Source organism: Choristoneura fumiferana, chromosome 13 (genome assembly GCF_025370935.1).
Source record: "Choristoneura fumiferana chromosome 13, NRCan_CFum_1, whole genome shotgun sequence".
Classification (NCBI taxonomy): domain Eukaryota; kingdom Metazoa; phylum Arthropoda; class Insecta; order Lepidoptera; family Tortricidae; genus Choristoneura; species Choristoneura fumiferana.
This window is the reverse complement of record NC_133484.1, coordinates 4,897,827-4,916,541: the sequence shown is the minus strand read 5'-3', so window position 1 is coordinate 4,916,541 and position 18,715 is coordinate 4,897,827. Positions and strand designations below refer to the sequence as shown.

General features: G+C 40.4%; 2 protein-coding genes across 2 annotated transcripts in view; both read left to right on the top strand.

The window, feature by feature from the left end:
- Nucleotides 1–5,614, top strand: part of LOC141434426 (clotting factor G beta subunit-like) — a 21,171-nt gene extending 15,557 nt beyond the window's left edge. Inside the window, exons 7-10 of the mRNA XM_074096844.1 lie at nt 12–202; nt 1,375–1,472; nt 3,173–3,335; nt 3,928–5,614. Coding sequence (XP_073952945.1) covers nt 12–202; nt 1,375–1,472; nt 3,173–3,335; nt 3,928–4,058 — 583 coding nt within the window. The 3' untranslated portion in view covers nt 4,059–5,614. The remainder of the gene's footprint in view (nt 1–11; nt 203–1,374; nt 1,473–3,172; nt 3,336–3,927) is intronic.
- A 968-nt stretch (nt 5,615–6,582) lies between these two features.
- On the top strand, nt 6,583–13,423 carry LOC141433925 (polycomb protein EED-like). Its single transcript, XM_074096077.1, has 7 exons — nt 6,583–6,968; nt 7,057–7,199; nt 8,634–8,805; nt 9,506–10,045; nt 11,030–11,182; nt 11,828–11,944; nt 13,174–13,423. Exons 1-7 carry the CDS (start codon nt 6,945–6,947, stop codon nt 13,267–13,269), a joined length of 1,245 nt encoding a protein of 414 aa, XP_073952178.1. The 5' UTR covers nt 6,583–6,944; the 3' UTR covers nt 13,270–13,423.
- Nucleotides 13,424–18,715: the final 5,292 nt, after the last annotated feature.

Sequence of the window (18,715 nt, the reverse complement as noted above, 5' to 3'; positions counted from 1 at the left end):
ATTTTTTATAGTGTGGACGTATCTCGCCTGAAGGTGCTAGTGGGGGTGCACAATATAACAGACCCTATGGCCAAAACCTACTCCGTCCGGACCGTGACCGAGCATCCTGACTTCAATAGCTACAATTACGACAATGACATCGCCATCATAAGGTTGACTGAGCCAGTGCCCGAGAGCATATTCCGGCCTCTTTGCTTGCCAGGTAAGTAGAGTACCCATTACCCATAGATTAACTAGCAATATAGGTGAAAATCCTATAAGTAATTCTTTATTATAAATGTGAAAGTTTGTGAAGATGTTTGGAGTTTTGGATGTTTGTTACTAAATCACGTCTAAACCGCTGAACCGATTTAGATGTAATTCGGTATACAGATACATAGTTTGAATCCCGGGGAAGGACATAGGATTTTGTCCGGAAAATCGCATAGTTCCCGCGGGATAGCGATTAACGAATACTACGCGGACGGAGTCGCGGGCAACAGCTAGTTTTAAATAAATGATCCATTGTATGCAGTAGTAAAGTGTAAGTCAAGCAAGGCCCTGGGGTAGAGCGAGTTCGTTCGTATCTTGCCGTCCCGCTGCCTAATATTTTGAATACGAGAGTGAGTGGGACGGTACGATACGAACTGCAATATATATCAAGGTGTTAAATAAATACCTGAAAACCCCAGACACCTCAAATTTTTTTCGCTTTAAATTACTTTATTGCATTTATTTTCGAATACCTTATCATTATTTTCAAAAATATTCGTGTGTTTTGCTAAGTCATTAATTCTACTTGATTTTTAACTCTACTCTACTCAAATAATTTGTACTGTGTCAGTTTTTTTCTTCGACGTTTTTAGAAAAAAATCAAACTGACAGTAAAACGGCCAGTATTAAATTACTAATATTATGCAACCTCGCTCAAACATTAAATTAGCGCATGTTGTATTCGTAAATTTAAGACCGGGCCTTATATTAGAGCAACGCGGCTTCCTACGGAAGGGAGAGGTACAATAAAAGGGGTTTAAAAACACAAACACAACCTGATTTAAAAATAGCGTAATCGATTCTACTCTCGATTCTGAGCAAACTAAGTACTATTTCTGGTTTTTAGTTATTTAATTAAACATCTTGTATATAATTATTTATTTTCTGAGAGGAGGCCTGAGCCCACAGTACGTATATAGGCTTATGATGATGATCTTGATATAATTATTTATTTCCACGCTAACATATAATGATGATGGCGCCTTTTTTAGACACGCGAAAGCGATGTATTAATCTCGGTCTATCTTATTCAAGGGCTAGAGGAGGCGATACTTTTATCCTCCAGCCAGCATGACTGAGCATGAAAAATTCAAAAGTTAATAGGTTTTTTTTTCACTATAGAAGATGGTGATAGTCGAATGCTTAGCAATGAAGAAGCGATCGTGTCTGGATGGGGCAGTACTGAAGAAAAGGGATACCCAACGGATACACCCAACAAAGTAAGTCAATGGTGAACCATTACCTACAAACTTTAAATGGAAAATTACAACATTAACGTCACCCAGTATCATATCTATCTATATGTACTAGACTGCATGTTTCTTACTCGTTTATTACTCGTATTAGTTCACATCACAGCGCGGTGGAAGCCGTGGTGGCCTAGTGGTTTGACCTATCGCCTCTCAAGCAGAGGGTCGTGGGTTCGAACCCCGGCTCGCACCTCTGAGTTTTTCGAAATTCATGTGCGGAATTACATTTGAAATTTACCACGAGCTTTGCGGTGAAGGAAAAACATCGTGAGGAAACCTGCACAAACCTGCGAAGCGATTCAATGGTGCGTGCGAAGTTCCCAATCCGCACTGGGCCCGCGTGGGAACTATAGCCCAAGCCCTCTTGTTCTGAGAGGAAGCCTGTGCCCAGCAGTGGGACGTGTATAGGCTGGGATGATGATGATGACAGCGCGGTTTTGTGAACAGTTTCACTATAGTTTGTCGACGGCCGTGACAGGGGTTGTGTCAAAGTAATATTGGTGATTGATGCGCCGCGCGTTTTGTTCCAAACAGCCGTCTAGTGCCGTAAGGTACATAGATGCCAATGCCCAGTTTTACTTAACATTTATTTCGGTCTAAGTTATGCCGCATGCTCGCGCGGTACTCCGCTCTGTTTTTTTTTTTTTTTTTTTTCGGACGGCTGTTGCTTTTAGCCTCAGGCGGCTTTTACAGCTTACCGGAGAGAGGGCGAGCAACCAGATGGCTGCTCAGCAAGTGGGTTGTTTAAACTTAGCATGCCAAAGGGTGCTCCTATTGAGCTCCGCTCTGGTATTGACTCGCATTAGCATACCTAAAGCGAAGCCGAATCCGATACGTGCGGCGTATTTCAATTAAACCATCTAAGTGTACACTTGTAGCTTGTAGCGTCATAATAGACATCCATTTTCGGACGACCAGATGGCCTAGTGGTTAGAGAACCTGACTACAAAGCTTGAGGTCCCGGGTTCGATTCCCTGTCGGGGCCGATATGTGTATGAAAAATACGAATGTTTGTTCGCGGGTCTTGGGTGTTTAATATGTATTTAAGTATGTATCTATCTATATAATTATATTTATCCGTTGCTTAGTACCATAACACAAGCTTTGCTAAGCTTACCTTGGGACTAGGTCAATGAGGGCTATCGTTTTTTATCTCACTAGATGGCGCACTGTTGCGTGAGGTTTTTAAGTATGGCTTTCAAAGTCTGTTATTACGGGTGTGAAAACAAAGTTTAGATTAAAATCATATTTAATACACCATAAAACCGTACCATAAAAATATCGAGCATGCCACAGTGTTGCATAGTCCCCGTTTTGTTCGGAAAAAAGGGAGGACAAAGGTTTCCGAAAGACAAACTTTCCTCAAAACACAGACATCCATTGTCCTGGAACGCATATTTGCCATAATTAATTTCAGATATTGCAAAATATTCACAAAATTATTCTAATTATTAAATAAACCCGCATAGCTCACCAAATGAGATTTGACATTTCGAGACTTCACGCTACACTAGTTAGCGCCTCTAGTGGCGAATTCATACGCGATAGCCCTCATTGGTGTGAATTGTCCCGTGATATTTATATTTATTTTATATTTTTTTCAAATTTATTTCAAAGGGCATAGTCCCTACAAAGATAGGTAGTTTATTTTATTCACATGGTATTCGCAGGTGACGGTAAGGATCTGGGACCAGGAGGAATGCGCGAACGCAGGTTACGGGCGGCGTAAGGTGACGCCGCGCATGCTGTGTGCCAACGCTCCCGACAAGGACGCCTGCACCGGTGACTCCGGCGGCCCGCTGCTGCTCTCACATCCGTACAACCATGTCGTCGGTCAGTATATAAAGGCTCATTTTCATTGGTCGTTAGGGCCCGCATGCGGAGCGAGGGAGGTTTTTATTCGTAACATGCCATAGACCAGCAGGGCTACTACGAAACTCGAAGTTCGTGTCGTGCGGTCCCTCTGACACTTGTACTGTTTAATACGAGAGAGAGAGGGACGGTACGATACGAACTTCGAGTTTCGAGTTTCGTAGTAGCCCTGCAGCATGCGGGAACCGTTTTCATATGCTGACGGAAAAACTATTTTTGTTAAGCATGCCGTTGCAAGCCGTCGATGAATTTCGTCGGTCGAAGGCAGCATTCAGAGAATATTCATAAGTTGTATGTACCTATGTCAGTTGAGTTATTGCTCAATGATTTTCATTGGTCTTTATCCACATGCTGGGAGTCCCCGCGTGCTATTGTATCGACCGACTCATCGTCCAAAGAAAGTGAGTCTTTAGTTAGGCTTTACTGGAAATAAGCTGCTGTCAAATAAACTGCGTGTCAAGTTTCGATATTTTTCCTTCGAAGGACTCCATGGCCAGTAGCCACTACAGCTTCCTAGCATAGCAATTGAACTGAAGATCCTTTTTCTCTTCAGGCGTGGTTTCGTGGGGTCGCGGCTGCGCTCGCGTTGGCTACCCTGGCGTGTACACACGAGTGCTCAAGTTCCTGCCGTGGCTGAAGAAGGCTCTGCGCAATGCGTGCCTCTGCAGCCCACCATACTACTAAACCCGACACGATAACAAACAGCGACCCCATTAAGCGAGCTGCCTTGCTAGGCAGCCATTTTAGGTGTGATGTAGTCCTGTGATGAACAAAATCGTGCATTGCGGCTCGCTCAATGGAGATACGCTAATCTAACTTCAGCCTTCAGCTTCACGAAGTTCCCGACCAGAGGGAAAGAGCCTAGTGGGAAAGAGGGGCCTGTCAGAATTCTAGGTTCATATGCACAAAATCACAGTTCAGTTAAGTGTGATGGTGATTGTAGTCCGGTCTAATTTTATTTGGGCTAAATATAATATATTACCTCAGTCCACAACCATCAGGGAGTACCTAAGTATTCCGCGCTAATAAAAATGTAAAGACATGATCGAAGTCTGTGCGTACGTACACTGCTGACATCAAAGATTAGCATTACCTACCATAAGTTTGACAAAGACGTGCCTAAGCTGAATAGGTATCTCCTGTAGTATAAAAAAGCATGCCATATAAATACGCCATCATATTAGTACCTACATACAGCAAACTGAGTACCTTTTTGCTATCATAAAACAGCCTTGGATGCCTAAAGTTCGATTTGTTGCAAAGAACTCAATCGTTCTCACAAGTCACAACCATCTCAGGAAAAGCTTGAAGGTTTACGGAAATATTCGGAACTTACCGGACGATGTGTCTTGCGGTAGAGCCAAATGCTACCTACTCACAGAAACCGCTTGTTTGCGCATAAAGTGTCTAGAGGCCGTCTTGACAATGATAATTGAAGCTGTATGTACAGATGCTGACGCCAAAGTAGATTATAGTTATATAGATATATAGTTACCAATTTTGTAAAAACTTGCCATCGCGCTACGTGCAAAGTTACCGTTAGGTACTTAATTAAAAACAGCACCAGCTGAGCAGCAGTATTAAGTTTTAGTTTGTATTTACTTTTATTTATTACTTGTAGCTGTTGAATAGTTTTATTGTCATGTAGGTACATTTTAACAGACCTCTATAAACGCAAGAACAGTTAAAAGATGGAACTCTTCTCCAAAAATCAACATGTTTAGGTATCAAGCGCGTGTGTTGACACATTGTCATGATACATGATTGATCCCTTATCATAGTCACTTGATATATTATTGCTGTAGTGTACGAAAGTTGTTGAAATTCACGATAACAGCCATCACACACAATCGTTGGTAATTTTTGGCTACAACTTCAATACCTACTGCGTAAGAGTTCTTATTTTTTTCGCTTATTTACAGGGTCTCTGATGTTATACATAAACACGTTCTTAATTCGCAAGTGAAAGCGGAGTCTATTTAAGAATATGGCTGTGATTGTTCATAATTTAAAATAATTTAACCGAGAGCATATAGAGGTAGTACTATTGGAAGCGGAGCGGTACCCTCCTTATACATTTTTATCCTGGCTTTGAAGAAGCTATACCTAGCCATTTTACCGCTTTCTGTGTGCTCGCGTCTTTAAATTAACCATTAGAATTGTAATTAATCCTTAGCTTCTATATTAAGTGTTACTATTGATGTGATTTTAATTGAATAAAAGGAAAGCATATTAAACAATTTATTATTTTTCATCACACTTGCTCGTAAACAGTGTCATAACATGCAGGCTATCGTGGTTGCAACCTCCCAAATAAAACCCTTGACCTTAATGTGCTTGTCATGAAACCCGTGGTCGGTAAATGAGTCATTGCGCGTACATTTGCAGGTGTAGGACCTTGTGCAAGGTCCGCCCGGATTGCTACCACCATCTTGCTCGCTAATCCTGCCGTGAAGCAGAAGTGCTTGCACTGTTGTGTTTCGGCGTGGAGAGTAAGACAGCCGGTGAAATTACTGGCACGTGAGGTATCCCATCTTAGGCCTCCAGGTTGGCAACGCGTTTGCAATACCCCTGGTGTTGCAGATGTTTATGGGCGGTGGTGCCCTCTTACCATCAGGAGACCCACTTGCTTGTTGCCTTCCAGGAGTATAAAAAAAAAAAAAAAAAAAAAAAACATTTCTTGTCATGAAGCCCGTGGTCGGTCGCATGAGTCAGTGCCCGTACTGATGGCGCTGCGCCGTGCGCGTGCGCGCGCTCCTGCTGCAGGACTACATGGTCTACATGCACACGCACGTTGCGGCGCATGCTGAGGGAGGGGGAGGTAGAGGACGGCGCTGCCAAGAGCACAGCCTAAGGTATCGCCAATATTTGGAACAATTATATTTTTTCTTTTACAAATATAGTTTTACTCGCAAATGTGATGAAAAACATTGTATGTCGCACGGGCGGTACTAGAATTACGAACATCGACTCATTGAAGCCCTCAGTCTTCGACTTCGGGCTTCTAATAGACTCTCGTTCATAATTCCTTATTTACCGCCCTTAAGACACAATGTACTATGAAGTGCCGGTCCCAGGCCCAAGTACCTATAACTCAACAGACATCTAGACGTAAAAGTAGGTGCAAAGTTTCAACAAGAACCTTTTCACATAAGGTAAACGTACGAGTGCTCGACACGCTAATTACCAATAGGCGACACCCTGCTGTCATCTCTATTGCTAATGACATAAGATTGAAGATGCCAACTATTGGGACAGCGACGAGCACTTGTACGTTTACCTTACATACTATAAACAAAAAACTGTTTTGCCTTGAAGCAGTGCCCAGTCAGAAAAATAAAGTTAGGTAACAAATTAATAAAATTTTGCTAAACTCGTTCAAAAAACTTGTAAGAAGCTTCTGAAACGCGACTAAAAAAGCAGCTCCCGCGAAAATTTGACGTTTGACGTTTAGGACGCCGTGGTCGCCCATCAGCTGATGGATGTCGTCTTCGAAAAAGACTAAAAACTGTTGTTAAGACTTATAATTTTAGTAGTAAACTTAAACTATTATTTTAACTAATAGACAAAATGAATATATCGGACAACGAAGCTGTAAGTACACATGGTTTTCATTGAAATATAACCGCCTCATAACCAAACAAACAATGAGTTTGTGTTTTACCGTTCAACGTGTTTGTAGGATGATACGTCGAGTGTGGAGAGTACGTCGAACACGGACAACACGTCCCGCAGCGAAACTCCAACAAACTCTCGCGTAAAGAAACGGAGACGCGGAAAGAAAAAGACTGCACCTAAGCCAGTGAAGCCTCCCTATAAATTCAAGTAAGAACTTTGTAAGCGTCACGTACTAACTTTTCCATGTAGTTAATATTAAAACTAAGAAGCTCATTAATGAACCATTACTTTGTTCAGTAATGTGTAATAAAATAAGACAAATCACCATTCTTATAAGTATGGTCATATCATATATGATATATTATGTTGTTGATGAAATATAAATTTCATCAACTTTCAATATCATGAGAGTTTACCTATGATCGAGATACATGAAACTGCATCATACATAATATTTGAAGCATTTTGAAGGTCATTGTGGTCTATTACCTTGCTTGTTAAAAATATGTCTATTGTAACCATGTAATTAACCATGAATCATTTCTTTGAAACTAGTGGTGGTGTTACTTAACATATTTGTGACTACATATCGCTATGCTCATAATTAGTAGCAGCATTTTTCTACTTTGTAGCAATGTATAATTGTTTTTTTTTTAGCATTAGAAAGAAGGTAAGCGATCTTGATGTGTATTTTTATTGAAAAACACTTGAAAAATAAATCACAGCAAATATGTAACAATTAGCAAGAACATTTGACCATTCACATGCTTTTTATATTATAAGTAATAATTACTGTTTTTCTAAAAACATTTTTTAATAAAGAGACTCATCAAGATTGTTTACCCTTTTTCTAATGCTAAAAAAAACGAAAGTATAGTAGTTGTAGTAGCCTTGTGATTAACCTATGGCCTCTCAAACTGTGGAGGATAATGGGTTTGAGCCTAGATTTGCACCTTTCAGTTTTTCCAAATTTGTATGTGAAATTACATTTGAAATTTACCATGAGCTTTACTAAAAAAAGAAAGCATCTTGAGGAAACCTGCACATAGGTATTCTCAATCCACACTAGGCTTGCCTGTGAACTATGGCCCAAGCCAATCTCAACTATTTTACAACAATTATTTTAGTTCTATGTATCAATTTGAGAATAATTCCAATATTATTTTAAATATCACAATGCCCTAGCAGGGCTTAGAGGGACGAATTATATTGTATAAGATCTCATGTACCAAATAAGGCGATAAATATAATTATAATAATTTAAAGAAATTGACATTAAATTTTAACATAAATTGTATTGACATTAAATATGAATAATTTAAGATAAGAAGAGATTAATAAGAATTATATAAAATGTGTCATAAATAATTATAAGTAAATATTTTAATTGATAGACATTCTATACCCTTACAGGGTGTCATGTACCTACCGTCTTGTAAAACTACCATCTAATAATGTAATGAGCATGAATTTGAATGAATAAATATGAATATGAACCTTAAAGGTGGCTTGTGAACTGCTGTGTTACATAAACCTATACACCAAGATGATGATGATGAAATAACAGACAATATGTAGTTCATCTACAACAGCTCTACAACTTTTCTTGAATAGGGTGATAATTAGATCTTTCTTATGCAGTTGCAGTGCCAAAGAAGACCATGGGCAGCCATTGTTCGGATGCCAGTTCAACCACCACTTGGGTGAAGGAGAGCCACAAGTGTTTGCTGTGGTGGGCAGCAACCGAGTCTCCATCTACGAGTGTCCGGAGTCAGGGGGCTTCAAGTTCCTGCAATGCTATGCTGATCCTGATGTAAGTTACTTGTACACTTCAGGGTGGAGTTTAAAAAGTTAGTCATTCAACACCTGTAACTTTACCATATGTGATGGACAATTTACCATACAATGGTATGTATAATTTCTATACCACAATAGATTTTTTTTCAAATCTGTTTTGTTTGGTCATTATGGTCCAACTTTTTTACTCCACCCGTTAGAGCAGCCGCAGACTTTCAATTTCAAGTTGGCCAACTAAATTGTAATAGACCAGTAACTTGATGATAGCCCCGCACATTTATCCAACTAAATTACTACTGTATTGGTATACAGTGCAATTTAGTTGGCCAACTTGAAATTGTAACTCTGCGGGCCCACTTAGTGTTTTATTTTTAATATTAGTCCACTGTTTGACGATGGCATCTTAGACTTTCAGTTTGACACAATGCAATACAACAGAAGCCATAAGAAGGCGTAAGCCACCTAGAACGCCGCCTAAGGCGTATTCTGTAGCCTCGCATCTCGAACATATATATTTTTTCTTTATTTAGAATCCATGCTCTCATACTCGATGCGTATCACCTACATAACATTCAGGTGTTGTTGCGACTACAATATAATAAAATCAAAGTCTAAGTCAAAGTATCTTTATTCAATTTAGGCTATAACAAGCACTTATGAATCTCTAAAAAAATCTACCACCTACATATAACTAACAGACCTCAACTTTTGTTTAGGTGGATGAGACATTCTACACATGCGCCTGGTCCTATGAAGAAGAAACAGGCCTGCCGCTGCTGGCAGTAGCTGGCTCCCGCGGCGTCGTCCGCGTCTTCAAACCGTCCACGCACTCCTGCATCAAACACTACGTCGGCCACGGCCATGCCATCAACGAGGTCAAATTCCACCCTCGCGACCCAAACTTACTACTCTCAGCCAGCAAGGACCATGCCTTACGCCTCTGGAATATCATGACTGATGTCTGCATAGCCATATTTGGAGGCGTCGAAGGACACAGAGACGAAGTCCTCAGCGCTGACTTTGACTTGAAAGGGGAACGCATCATGTCCTGCGGGATGGACCACTCCTTAAAGCTCTGGCGGCTTGATAAACCATCTATGCATGAAGCGATAAAGCAAAGCTATAGTTTTAATCCGCATCGTGCGCTCAGGCCTTTTAATTCGCTGAAAGAACACTTCCCGGATTTCTCGACGAGAGATATTCATAGGAATTACGTGGATTGTGTGCGGTGGATGGGTGACCTAATTCTATCAAAGGTATGACATTCATTTTACTTTTATTTTAAGCAATAGGTAGATTTTAACTTAAAAATAAAATAAAAACCGATTATTCACATGCGATTATTGACGCAATTTGAACTATCAATAACATCGATGGAGCTAAGTTAAATCGTCAGTTACTGGCCACAGTGGCCAGTAATTGACACCTTATACTAAAAATAAACTCTGTGGTGGCTATAATATTATAAAAAAATAAAATAAAAATCGTTTATTCGTTTGCTTAATAATACATTGTAACATTAGGTTGGTGCCTCTTTTGAATTATATGTGAATCCTGTGCTAAAAGGCACCGCTCTTCCAAAGTTGGTATCTGCTTTTACATTAGTGGTTATATTACTAGAATTCATTGAATGTGATTCAAAATTAGTGTTAATGCTGGACAATATAATGCATCTTTCCATTTGTTGAAAATAGTCTGAAAATGGGCATGTATCTGAATATCGAAAATTTAAAAATCTCCCGGGGTCATGAGCTGGAGTGAAAGGGGTGATGGGGAGATTCACACTGAGCAACTTTTACTGTGGGACCAGCCACGAAATCGCGAAAAAAAAACCATCTAATCAAGAGATATATATATATCACCCTGTATAGATAAAATATTGACGGTCAAAATATCGAACCTAATCTAACCAGGCACGGCTCACTCCGCGATTCTATTTTCCGTTATATGTAGATGTCTCGGGCCCCCTAGAGTGTGCTATTCCACTACACGTGTCGCGTGCGAGTGAATACAAGTTATGGGATGGACAGAGGCACGATTCTTATGCTTAAACGTCACTTTTGTACGGCAGTGACGCTTCTGCACTTTACTTATTCTGTGACCCCTACTTTCGATATTTTGACCGTCGACTTTTTAACATTAGATTATTAATTTTCGATATTCAGATACGTCACCCTGAATTTTTTTTGCGGTTTCCGTGCATTGTTCGTGATTGATTGATTGACCGATGTGGTTGTCAGTCGTGTGAGAACGCCATAATCTGCTGGAAGCCGGGGCGGCTCGAGGACGCGGAGCCGAGGCCCGGCGACAGCTCTGTCACCGTCGTGCACCGCTTCGACTACAAGGAGTGCGAGATCTGGTTCATACGGTTCGCTGTGGATTACAGCCAGCGGGTAGCTATACAACTTTATCATTAACCAGCTGTTGCCCGCGACTCCCTCCGCGTAGAATTCGTTTATATATACCGAAGAGAGTATGCAATTTTCAGGGATAAAGACTATCCTATGTTTTTCCCTGGAACTCAAACTATCTGTATACCGAATTCCGTCTAAATCGATGCAGCGGTTTAGACGTGAAAAGGTAACAAGCAAACAGACTTACAAACTTTCGCATTTATAATATTAATAAAGTTTACCCGCGGCTTCGCACGCGTAAACTATTCGATCTGGTTAGTTACAATTCAAATTCCGGGATTTTACAAAATTCACCTGGGAATTCCCAAAATTTATATTGTGGTCTTTATTGATGTTGTGTTAAGAACAGCCGTCCAAAATTTCAAGACTAAACCCAGCGGTTGAAATTTCAACATTTTATCTCTATCCCGTGGGAATATCGGGATAAAAAGTATCCTATCTTTTAATCCAGGTTATAAACTAACTTTTTGCCAAATTTCATCCATTAAATCCGATCCAGCCGTTTCAGCCTGTGAATAATAATAACATCCAGCCGTTTCAGCAGTACTCACTCACTCACAAACTTTCGCAGATAATTAGTGAACTATAGGCTGTGATGATGATGATTGTTGTGTGTGTCCATAGGTGATAGCGCTCGGCAACCAGTGCGGCAAGACAATGGTGTGGGAGCTGGGCAGCGTGGCCGGCGGCTCGCGCGCCTCGCAGCTGCAGCACCCGCGCTGCGTGGCCGCCGTCCGCCAGGTACGGTCACCAAGATAATACCTCTATCAATTTTTAAACAAGTTCCTATCAAATGAACATAAATAAATATCAGGGGACTTGACCTAGTGCCAAACTAAGCAAAGCTTGCACTATGGACACTAGGCAACGGATAAACATATTTTATATAGATAAATACATACTTAAATACATATGAAACATCCAAGACCTGAGAACAAACATTCGTATTATTCATACAAATATCTGCCCCGGCCGGGATTCGAACCCGGGACCTTAAGCTTCGTAGTCAGTGCTAAAGTGCCCAGCCTATACTCAAAGAGTTAAAAACAGCCTTGGACAAAAATTAAAATTACTATCATCAGCAGAAAGCCATCCAATTCACTGATGAACATATTTAGGCTCATCGTTGTAGGGGCCTACCACAGATATGATCATCAGTCCAGTCCCATTTTAATTTAATTTATAATATATGGCATTTGCTGCACTTTGTCCAATGTCAGGTCAGGTTTCATGGCGAAATCTGACGATTAATTTTGATTATATAATTTTAAGAGCGTTCAAAATACCCTAAGGCTAGGGTTGCCAGGTCCTCAAACGTAATAGCCGGACAGACCAGCCAGTTTGGCCGGACTTTTGGGCAAAAAGGCCGGACGCCCCACCATTAAGGACTAGCCCGAAGCATCGAACGCGTCAATTAAAATTTTTTTTTCGTTATAAATGGTCGCCTATGTACTTCCCAGAGTTATAAGCTACTTTATACCAAATTTCATTTTAATCGGTTCAGTAGTTTAAGCGAAGAAGTAACAGGCAGGCAGACCGACAGACAGACTGAGTTACTTTTGCATTTATAACATTAAGTAGGGATTTTGTGTCTTGTATACCTATATGACAAAACTTTTGTAAGCATGTAATGTCTACGGTTATTTTTATCATTTTTATTTTTATGAACTTATAGTCACTGGTCAGTTGTAAAAAGCCTAACAAAAGCCGGACAGGCTGGACACCGTTTAATTTGGCCGGACAAGCATTGAAAAAGCCTATGTCCGGCTTTATCCGGACGCCTGGCAACCCTACCTAAAGCCCTGTTCACATTATTCCAGTAAAACTATTCCACTAGAATGACACTGCGCTGCTGGTTCGATCTATTGTAGCTAGTTAACATCACGGCCCCGCAATGACATTCTACTGGAATAATGTGAACAGGACCTTAGGGACGGGACAGGACTCATACTCACTCGCACTGTTTTCAGGTGACACTATCGCGGAACGGCAAGGTACTACTCACATGCTGTGACGACGGCACCATCTGGCGCTGGGACCGCGTCAGCAACAACGGGACCAACTGACGGCGTCAACTAGTCTAACAAGTGATTACAGTGATAGTTACAGCGAAAAGTTATAGTTTCACGAAAAGGGTAGTATAAAACCTTTAAGAGACGGCAACAGACTCATGGGCAGTGGTGATATGTCCCATCAGATGACCCGTTTGTTTGTTTGGCTCCCTCTCATAATGAAAAAAAATAATGGAGAAAAAATGGATAGACGGGGTGTGAAGTGCACTTTGAATTCGATCTGCGGATCTTCTTTAGTTTTCTATTGTAACCTAATTTGGTAACTAGTTTTGGAAATGTGATTTCCTAGTTTAATGTAGTTTTTATGAAATGGAAAGGCAATTGCTGCTGAGTATGAGTATTAAATTATGAGATGCACCTTAACTAATATGAAGTTTAATTGCTATTAAAGCTAATATAAAGCTTTTCTCAAAAATGGTTAATAATTCTGAAATAGAAAAACTTTTTACAAAATTAATAAAACTTAATTTTATTCCAATACTTATCTTTTTTTTTATTAAAATAAACTCTGTACAAGAAAACACACAAGCTATTTAAACCCAATAGAAAAAGCCATAGTTCCCACAAATAATCAGATACTGGCCATAGACTTGGCTGTATGACTTGTACCAACATTTATTTTTAACTTAACAAAATAACATGATATTTACATCGATAGTAACGATAGAGCTATATTTTCAAAAAATAAATTGGAATAATATGATATTAAAGTATCCTACGGACATTTAAAACACATTTAAGACGTTCAAAAAACAGTTCACGGTTTGTGCTAGTGCTGCATTCTAGCGGCAGAACATTGCAGTAATAATAATCCATACTAATATTATAAATGCGAAAGTGTGTTTGTCCGTCTTTCACGCCGTAACGGAGCGACGGATCGACGTGATTTTTGGCATAGAGATAGTTTATGGGCCCGAGAGTGACAAAGGCTACTTTTTATTCCGGAAAAATGCAGTTCCAGAGGAACAGCGCGCGATAATCGAATACCACGGCGGGCGGGCAAAAGCTAGTAATAAATAAATTCATTTATTTCGGGCAACTTGACCCATACAATAAATACCTTACAGACTAACATACATAATATAATATGCCCTATTTACGACAAATTGCAACTCTTGCGATGTCATCCACCTGGTGGGAAGCTGGCTAAAACATGATTTCCACCAAACGGCTTGAATCGGATCGGATCGGAAATACGAACAGGTACGGCGATAGCCGAACGTCTTGCACCGCACCGGATCGGAAAGGGTACGAACGGACGCGACGACCGCCGAACGCGTCCGACATGATGTAGACGCATACGGTCGGCTCCCCCCGCACTGTAGAGACGCTGCTGCGCGCGCCTTGGTAATATAGACTTTAAATACAGAAGGCATGATTTAGTATTGTTTGAAAATTGTAAATTGGCCGTTTGGTGGAAATCATGCTTAACGCTTCGTCTTTCAGTTCGTGGTCGCCACTCGAGAAGCTTTCTACCCAAACGGTTATCTGTTCTTCGAGCTATATGGCAAGCCACTACAACTTGCATATTTTTCGAGCTACGTCAGTGAATCTAAATCTTTGGCGACTTTCCGGATTTTTATTACGCAGAGAAACTCTGGGCATACTTCTCTCCATAGTTCGTTGCGTGACTTGACTCTACAAAAGATCAACAGTCAAGGATACTTTTGGACATAATTCAAACAAATAAAACAACAAAATTCTATGACAAATTTTATTTAATGGCTAACAAATCCTACATGTAACAAAATGAATCACAGGGGCCAAGGTGTTATCTCGTGTCCACTACTCGTTAACGTACATATATTGCTTCTAATAACGTGTCCTAGTACGTATTATAATCACTTTCCTCTAAGCTAACACCGATATAATGAACTCTATTGTTCACTACGTAAGACAATTTATTGGTTGTGGTCTAGCATACATCGGAGAGTGCAGAAAACAAGTGAATAAAATTAGGGTCGGTACAGGTTCTCATACATTTAAATCGTAGCTAGCATGCAGTATTGCCAACTGCAATGGAAATGGACACTTCCATTGGCCACTCGGCAGTTGGCAATTCTGATGCAGTTGGAATGTAGCCCGTCTATAATGGTCCTTAAGGTGTGCAATCTAGTGAGTAATAAATATCATCGCGTACTTCGACGTGCTTTATGCACCCTTCGAAATATACTGGGATACCAATTAACACAACATTCACGACAGCGTAATTGATTTAGTCAATTCATTTAAATTCAGTCTTTAATTTTTATTTTAATCAAACGAACGATAAAGACTGTCTTCAGAAACAATAACCAATGTACAATTGTTTTAAATTCATTTAATATCAATGCACCTAAATTACAACTTTTAACTTTCAATAACTATTTAATGGAGTTTTATTTTACATCAAAACAATTGAGTTAGAGGGTGCCAATTAAAAATAGCTTTCGGCTGCTTCCAGAGCTAGAAGTTATTCAAATATAAATTTATTACATTGTTTATATTTCACTGAGTGACAAAACAGCCAAGACCTACTAATAACTGCCCGCCCTTACATTAAATACCTAAATTATTAGACTCAATCATACAAAAGATGGGCAATCATACGAAACATCACAGTCACAACGAAGATATTGAGCTTGACAATACAAATCACACAAACATTGCAGTATGGTCACGCCACGAGATGCGCATTAAGTTTGTATGTAACACTCGGTAGAACCCTGTCGCCGGGAGCTTCTGCTAATCTTATATTTTTTTTTTATAAGTACGGTGAATTCTGACTGCAATAGGTGTCGCGAATGATCGCGATTAAGAATTACTGGAAGGTATGGAATGCTGTTCTATATCCCAGCACCTCCACCATTTTTGTCGCCCATAAGAATTAATATTACATCGAACCGAGGCTATCCTGACATTATGACACATATTTAGACATCGCGACAACAGAATTGCACTGACGGTCACGCACAAGCTTGTCAAAATATAGTCTAATAAGTGTGTACTTGCACTTTTGGCGTGACCATCTGGCAGTCATTAAATGTGGCTCACGAAAAATCAAATACTCGCTTTTGCATACGCACCATGTGTACGAAACATGTGAAAGTACTGGCCAGTCAGACCGAGGATTTTAAGAAGATAATTTCGTATCAAAGTACAGTCGCCATCAGATATTTCGGAGTGGCCAACGTAATCAAAAATATCGAAACATGAACTCTAATACCTTGATAGCTGAGTGCATGTGCCGATATTTTTGGCCACCGAAATATCTGATGGCGACTGTACAATCGGCGAAAGATTTCTACCTCAGGTAACAATTAGTAAGCCACTTAGCTTGCTCATTTTAGATTATTTAGGGGCTGTTTCACCATCCACTGATTAGTGTTAACCAACGGTTAAATGTGATGCCATCTCCGTCTATTCGAACAAAACAAATAGAGACGGCATCACACCTAACCGCCAGTTAGCACTAATCAGTTGATGGTGAAACAGCCCCTTATTATCATTTATTGACAAGCGATTTCAAATAATGTATTTTGTTTTATGAAAAAAATGTAATTGCAAACATACAATAACGGCGCAACCATAGTTGGCTAACGAATCAATGCATAATACACACGGTGCTGAGTACAAATATTAAACACTAAATTGAGATCAATATTCAACTGTACGAATGTAATTAACACTGATAACGAAAAACTTAACAAGATGCAGTTTCCATGTTTAAAATTGGCTAGGATTTTCATTGATAGATATCATAATTATTGAGACTACAACAAATTCGCTTTTTATGTAACATTTCAGTACTGAATGTTCTATCAACAATCAAGGCACACCAAACCATCCAAAACAAAGGTGGTGATAAGTTAATCTTTTAGGAAACAATTTAATCTGGTAACCTGCTGGTGCTTAGAATTTACATCTCACGAGCGCGCATATGTTGAGTTTGTGTGCGTCTTTAAGATAGTTTGCACGGAGGTAATCGCTGTACGACATCGCGCACACATTTGCCAATAGTCTTAGGGGCTTCACCTTCCATTGATTAGTGTTAACCGACGGTTAAATGTGATGCCGTCTCCGTCTATTCGAACAAAACCAATAGAGACGGCATCACACCTAACCGCCAGTTAACACTAATCAAAGGATGGTGAAACAGCCCCTTACACTCTACAGTTTGTACAATCAAGAGGTGAACCATCGCGTGATTTTCAGTCTACTGACGCCTCGTGATATCTTAACGACTTAGTTTGCTCACAAAGGCGAAATATCGCTAGATGGCGTTAGTATCGTGAGGTCCGTTTGACGTTTGCTTGCGATTGGCTCACCATTAGAGATGGGTAAATCCGGTTCTGAAGATTCAAAAGAGTCAGATCCTCAATCGGATCCGAATCCCTTAATGACTCCTTTCAAATCTTATCGACTCCGGAGTTACTAACTCCGACCAAGTCCGGCCGGATCGAGCGGCTCGTGATCGCCGTCACACTCACTCGCTCCGCTTTCACTCTCGGCTCGGATCGGATCGGATAGGATCTTATTACGTTTGGTCGGGCGCTGAGTGAGCCGGTACCTACGTCGGTACTCGGGACGGACTTCTCGCTCGGTTATATTGGAAAGAAATGAGATAGAATTAAAATACAATATAATATGACCGGAGCGGGCGACGCATATTTAACACTGTTTTCAAGCTTCCAATAGTCAAACAGAAAACTAGTAGGTTCTTAAAGTAGCTCATAGTTCTTTAAAAAATACACAATTTAGAATTTTTCAATATTAAAAGGACGAAACGAATCGGTACTTCAGTTCAGTTCAGTACATTGACCTTGGTACCTACCGAACCGTGCCGGGCCGCATCGGCCATAGATAAATTAACAGATCGCTCAAAAGAACCGGAGTCAATAAAGGAGTCGGATTCAATAAGCGGATTCGGTACCGACACCGGAGCTGGATCTAGTGAGTCAGATCACTTCGCGGAGTTGAGATTACCCATGTCTACTCAACATACTAACGCCATCTAGCGATATTTCGCCTCTGTGAAAACCCGAGTCAAGTGGCATGTATCAGCGACGCAGCAGTGTCCTCCAGTTACATTTCATACGCCAACATTAACGATTCAGTCGTTAAATATCTAGTAACTACGTCTACAATAGGGCAACGCGCGCTATAACAACTACAGAGCGAGAAGAGTTGCAACCTCGAGAAGGTTACGCGTTCGCAGCGACTGATAAAGCTACCGTATAGATGGCCACTAATCCTGATTAAGATCTGCCGCGGAATATTCCACTGGTGTGGCCAGTAAGAGGCTTAGGGGCTGTTTCACCATCCATTGATTAGCGTTAACCGACGGTTAAATGTGATACCGTCTCTGTCTATTCGAACAAAACAAATAGAGACGGCATCACACCTAACCGCCAGTTAACACTAATCAGTGGATGGTGAAACAGCCCCTTAATGTGCGGCG